The 6,238-nt window shown below is 47.7% G+C and overlaps 1 protein-coding gene across 1 annotated transcript in view; it reads right to left on the minus strand.

Annotated features, from left to right (window-relative positions):
• The window catches only part of CNGB1 (cyclic nucleotide gated channel beta 1), a 31,295-nt gene that overhangs the window by 16,704 nt on the left and 8,353 nt on the right, over window positions 1–6,238 (minus strand). The window contains exons 11-15 of the mRNA XM_010186515.1: window positions 6,139–6,238; window positions 4,177–4,306; window positions 2,864–3,098; window positions 1,447–1,582; window positions 67–165 (exon numbers count right to left, since the gene is read on the minus strand). Of these exons, the coding sequence (XP_010184817.1) occupies window positions 67–165; window positions 1,447–1,582; window positions 2,864–3,098; window positions 4,177–4,306; window positions 6,139–6,238 (700 nt within the window). The remainder of the gene's footprint in view (window positions 1–66; window positions 166–1,446; window positions 1,583–2,863; window positions 3,099–4,176; window positions 4,307–6,138) is intronic.

Here is a 6,238-nt window from a genome sequence, read left to right on the forward strand (position 1 = left end):
ACCCAAACCCTGGCATCCAAAGCCCTGGGAGCTTGGCTGATCCCAGCCCTGGGTCCCGCCACGCACCTTTCCCTCTGCTCCTCATCCCAGCCTAGCAGCGTGTGGATGGGTGACTGGTTCACCAGTGCCTCGTCCAGACCATCCGATGGGGTCAGCAACTTCCTCCTGCGGACATAGACACAGCGACTAAGGCTCAGCTTGTTCCCATCCCCAGACACCTCCTCTCCCTCCTCCTCCCAGCTCTCATCTGTTTTCAACTTTCCCTTCTCCTGTCAAGGTCAGTTTTCTCCTAATTTTTGGCACTGCCTAAAGTCAAAGGGAGCAAGCCACCCTGCTCCTTTGCTTCTGAAGTCCTGTTCCCTCCTGGGCACCACCAAGCTCATGGCCTACCTGCCCAGACAGCATTGCCCAGTGTATACTGGTATTTATCACCTGAAGATCTTGTTTCCAGGCACCAGGTAGACAACGTGTGGCTCATTTGTGGCAAGTCTTTCATGATTCTGTCTAAACAACATTAACCCTAATCCTTCACAGCCCCATGTGGGAAATAAACTCAAGACTGTAGCCAATAGAGGTGACTTAGGATAAATGGATGATTGTTCAATGCAGAGCTGATGTCCTATTCCTCTGCCAAGCACTCTCCTTCTGGTTCAGAAGGATGATATTTTGTTTCTCTGTGTAGAAAAACTAGAGCTGCTTGCTTTTTAAAATCTCCAGCTCTAACAAGGGACCTCCAGTTGTTGCCTTGAGAGACGCTACCTGGAGGCACAGCATAAAGGTTCATATGTTCATACCTGTAACTGCAAATATACAACCTGCTTTAAGAAACTGGTAGAAAATAGCATGAGAAAACTGAGGTTTAACACCTTGGTTTTTATTTTTAGTCCTCTACAAGAATGAGCCTCAAAAAAATCCAAACCCCAAAACCAGCCAAAAACCCATCAGCTTTCTCCAGTGTCAATTTTAAAGCTCACTTTTAGTCCTCCTCCTCCCTGAGCATCCTTGATCCAAAGGCACAAAGCCAGAAGGAGATGCTGCAAACCCTTCCAGCAAGCACACAAGAAGAAAACTGTTGGGTTTTATGATGAAGTCTCTCATGCTTCAAATTTGGGAGCACAGATGTGCGTGTCAACAGACAAATGAGATCTGACCACGGCCTGGGGACTGAGCCCACCTCCAGGACAACACACAGACAGGACTGTCCCTGGCCCCCAGAAGCTTTAAACAAAATCTAACCATTTAATTAAAACTCAAATGAGAGGCAAGGCTTTTGCCATCTGCCCTGCCTTACATGGGGGTGACACCCACTGCACACACATCACCCTGGCTTCCTGTCCAAACCTGCCAGAAGTAGGATGCTCCATATGGTTTAACAGATTTTCCTGTACTGGCACCATTGAGGGAGCCGAGACCCCCGGGAGCCAGGGACCACACCTGGGACTGTACCTGGGGGACACCAGTGCAATGCTGGGCACCATCAGCATGTTGGAGCCAGCAGAGAGGACCGGCAGGTGGGTACCATCCATCTCCACAGCATCGCCTCTGCTGTCCGCTGCCTTGATGTCCACGGTGGGATAATTGCCTGGCCCGTGGAGAAGGACAATAACTGGATGTGAGAGGGAGTGGATCCCAAGCCCCATCACCTCCAAACCTCACAGCATGACAGAAGGACTCTCCTTTTTCCTCAATTCCCTTCCTGCCTGGCTCACCTTCCTCCTAACAGTTTGGGTCATTTCCTTATCTTTTTTTGCCCAGATTTTAGCACTATAAGAATTGCCACCTGCTTCCCTTCTGCTTTCCCAGCCTGCAGTAATTGCAACTACTCCATGCAAGCATTGGGTCTCTGTGGTTTGGTAAATGACAGAGATGAGGATTACCAGCTGCAGGTGTCATGTGGGAACCCAGGATTTCCAGCTGCAAACCTGCCTCTCTGGTCTAGAAAATTTCCTTGGTCTTCTGTACATAAACATATGGATCACAAAAGCTCCAAATCACACAAGCATTTGCTTCTCATGCAGAATAAGGCATTATTTAAATAAGCACTTATGACCTCTCTCTTTTTCAGAGGTAATAACTGCTCCCTGCCATAAGCAAGGTTGGAAGCAGGAAGGTTGGATGTTTCTAGTGGGTAAAGAGATGTCAAAGGCCCAAGGGAGAAATGGCACTGGGGCACTGAAGTGTCACCCCTTTTCTTAGCGATATGACAAAATGCAATGAGTTCCTGCAGGATTTCTTCTAAGGGTTAGGTTTTCACACATCTGAAAGACCCCATGCACCCCTCCTGTCCCACACTGTTGTGGGACTGCTGGATCAGAGCATGGCTTCATCAAATTACTGAGAAAAAGGCCTGTTTGGGTTGCAAAGTTAAAATCCCATTGCATGGAAGGAAAAGCAGCAGAATTTGGCTCTCTTTTTAAAAACAAAGCAAAGCAAAGCTATAGAAACAGAATTTGGACTTCTGGGTTAAAAAGCAGAAAACCATGAACAGCAAACCTCCATTTTACTGTCCTCTTGGTGCAAGTGAACTGCATGAATGCTAAGGAGAAAACTGCATGGACAACTGATACTTAACCCTATGCCTGCAAGTCCTTCAGGAGAGTTTTTGGTCAAGCAGGTCAAAACATAAAGCATTTTATGGATATTTGCAAATGTTCTCCAGGGGTTATCTAGAAAGGCACATAGTGACAAGGCAGAAGCAGACAAAACATGAATTTTGTTCCCCAGCCTCTGTGCTGCAACATGAAGCATGCTTTTATTTATTATTTTTCACCCCAAAAGCAACAAAAAGCAACTACCCCAGGAATAACCCCTTGCTGCCCCTCAAGCTACACAAGCCCATCGTCAAAGCTGACGTCTCTAATACCTAGGGGATATTGCTCCTCATTGCAAAAATTGGGGTTGACAACTCCCGCCTTTGGCTCACTGGCAACAAGGCCGGGGAGGTGGGAGGCAGCGGCGTTTCGGTAGCTGGGGACATTGGGGAGCTGCTCTAGCGCGGTGCAGCCAGGAGGGGAGGTGTCCCCGCCATCGAACGGCTTGTCGTGCACCAGCTGATCTAGCTCGACGTCTCGGGCACGCTTGGACATGCTGCTAGGCGCCTAGGTGCTTCAAGCAAAGGGCAAGGCATCTGAAGCTGCAACAAAACAGAGTGGTTTGAGACGCAGAGAAGTGCAGGGCTGCTGGAGTTGTTGATGCTGCCTGGCGCTCACAGGTGTTGGTAGCACAGGACAGCAGTGGTGAGCAACCTATCACGCGTTTCTCTAGCATTGGAGTGCTCTGCAAGGGCTGCATGAGCAGAGGAACAACCCCAGCCTGGCCCAGGGCTCAGGTCGAGCCATCCCTCATGCAACTCAGTGAAGCTACACCAGGGCTTGCCTATGCTCACTCAGGCTGTGATGGGAGCTCACCATCTGTTGCATTACCAACCTATTAACTCCCAAAAGGCTATATTAAAATTATTGTTTCCCGAATTGAGCAAAGTGGTAGGGAAAATCCTTTTTATCCTCTGTTAGGTTCTTCAGCTGGAGGAGAAACTCTTATTTCACATCAGAGGTTGCTTAATCAACAAGACTAAATACTGCATAAGCACCAGCCTGGCAGAGCTTGCTCCAGCTGATGCCAATATTCCCATCACACTGTTCCCAGGGGATGTCTCCAGCTAGGGAAAAGCCCCAGCTGCCCACGCTGCAGAAAGCACAGCTGCCTGCTCCCAGACAGTGAGCATTGCATCGCCTGCTTCGGTTCACCCTACTTCAACATTACACTGCTATGTGTTATACCTTCGGCATCAGTTTCAGCAGCTTCAGCTGTCTCCTCTTCCACCTTCAAAATGAAAAAAGCCATTTTAAGGAGAAAAAGAGCTGCTTCGTCAATAAAAGGGCAGACTTCACAGCTGGATTGGGTGCCTTATAACCCTTAACCGTTTGCCAGCCTCTCAGCTTGTTCAGTGCCAGCATTTTAGGGATAGAGCATCCTTCCCTTGGCACTGAGCTACTGCTGCTGTCTCAGGCTCAGAGATGGGGACACCTTAGTGGGCAACATTCCCAGTGCCCATCCCAGTCCCTGCTCCTCGTTGGGACACTATGCTCCCCCCGGACAAGCTCTTGAGCCCCCAATGTGCGCTGGGCACCAAGATCTTATTGCAGACCTAAACCCAAGCAGGGAGCGACACTGTACCTGTACAAAAGCACCTTCGAGGTCACTTATCTCAGCTTCTTCCAGTTGCTCAAACCTGAAGGCCTCCTCTGCGAAGTGGACTTCATCCACATCCTCGTCAGTGGTGAGACAAGGCGATGGGAGCAAGGGTCTGTGGGGTAGAGATCAAGCAGAGACAAGTGCCTGAGCTCACTTCTGCCCTGTCAGAGGTTGGGGGCCATCATATCAGTGGGGGCATCATGTCAATAGGGACAACACATGGCTTTCCCGGTTTCCGGGAGTGCTGCTCCTCAAGCCCCATTTGCAGGCAAGCAATATTTAGATATTGTAGTTCAATACAGTAGCAGTACCAAAAATAATTGCTGCTTGGGTTAGAAGAGACTTGGAAAAAATATTAGATGGGAGATCAGGTGAGAAGTGCATAAATAATACAGGGCATTGCACATGCATAAGCAAGAATTGCATAGGCAAAAAGATACAGGCAGTGTGTTTCTCATGCTGTGCATAATAATTTCTCATATAATTAAAAGTCACCAAATAAAAACCTGAGAGTCTAATTCCCAGGCAGGGCTGCCCAACAACCATCATTCAAACCCCGCTTTTGCCTGTACAACGCATCAACAGGACACACAACTCTCATTTTCCTTCAGCAGCAAGCACAGACAGCAGCCCTGCCATTCTGAGAAAGGGGGCTCACAAGATCGATTTTAGTGGTTTAATATAACTTTATAACTGAAAAAAAGCCTCATCATGCTGTTCTGTGCACTTATCTCCTGATTTGCTTTTTCCTGGTGAGGGACACAAAGCAGGGATAGGGAAAAGAATTTTAGGACTGCTAAACGCATGAAAATTGAAAAAACAACTTTCTGCATTCTTGGCAGGTCCTAACACCGAAGACGTATGCAATAAGCAGTGGCTGTTTTTTATCTTTTATCTCCATATCTTGAAAACCTATTTTTATCCAAGGCTTTTCTAAAATTATTTTTTAATAATCCCTCCCTCTTATTTTTTTTGCAATTAGTCTTCTTTCAAATGCAGTCTCAAGTCTTTTCATCCTAGTCTGGAAAACCTGTTGCTGTCTCTTTCTCATAAACAGTCAAACACAGGGAAGGATGGAGCAGCATCTCATTCACCCACCAACTGAAGCTCAAATTTCTGTAGTGGAGCTTCAGGAACAGATTTTGATGAAATAAAAAGATAGGCTTAACACTGAATATTCACAATTTTTCAGCTTCCTCCTGAAAATCTCGCTACTTCAGAGAAGTTAACAGAGAATACTGTAGCACTAGGTAATAAAACCCTAGATGTTTATCTCATGTAAAATCAGAGCAAACCAATAAAGTAAGCTGAAAGATTTTTCAAAAAACCATCTAGACCAAAGTCACCACCTACAACAGCTGACAATAACTTGGTTATTTTCTACAACTGGAAAAAAATACGTAAAATTGTACCTACTTGTGTTAAGTAGCATTTGCAGGTACAACATGTAATCCTGTCTTTAAATGCATCTCTGTAATGCTCATAATAATCCCGACTTCTTTGAATTAATGATTATGGTTTTAAATAACGTGAACCATCCCCAGGAGCTGGGAGAAGGCAATGGGGCTCCTGCTCGGCCGAGTGGATCCCGCGAGAGGGATTGGCCGGGGGATGCGGTTGCTACGGGCGGCGGTGATGGAGATGCAGCCCGTGTCGCCAAGAGACGCTCGCCTGTCACCGGGGACCGCGTCAGCAGCGAGCCCTGGGGTGAGTTGGTTTGCGAAAACATCCCTCCCTAGTGCATCTCTCCTGAACGCACCCCTCCCCAGCGATGCACCCTCCCTCAGTGATGAATCCGTCCCCAGCGCATCCCAGCCACCCACCAGGCTGAGGAGCTTCACTCTTCCACGGCTTGTTTCAGCCTCTCTTGTGAATGCAGTTGAAACAACAACTGCGTTCACACTCATTTCTAACAAAGCCATAGAGGAAACAGGAGCTACTCACCCTGCATTCTTCTCCTCCTTCTCCTTTTTCTCCTCCTCCTTCCCCTTCTTCGCCTCCTCCTCCTTCCCCTTCTTCGCCTCCTCCTCCTTCTCCTCCTTCT

Source organism: Mesitornis unicolor, unplaced genomic scaffold (genome assembly GCF_000695765.1).
Source record: "Mesitornis unicolor isolate BGI_N332 unplaced genomic scaffold, ASM69576v1 scaffold27836, whole genome shotgun sequence".
NCBI lineage: Eukaryota > Metazoa > Chordata > Aves > Mesitornithiformes > Mesitornithidae > Mesitornis > Mesitornis unicolor.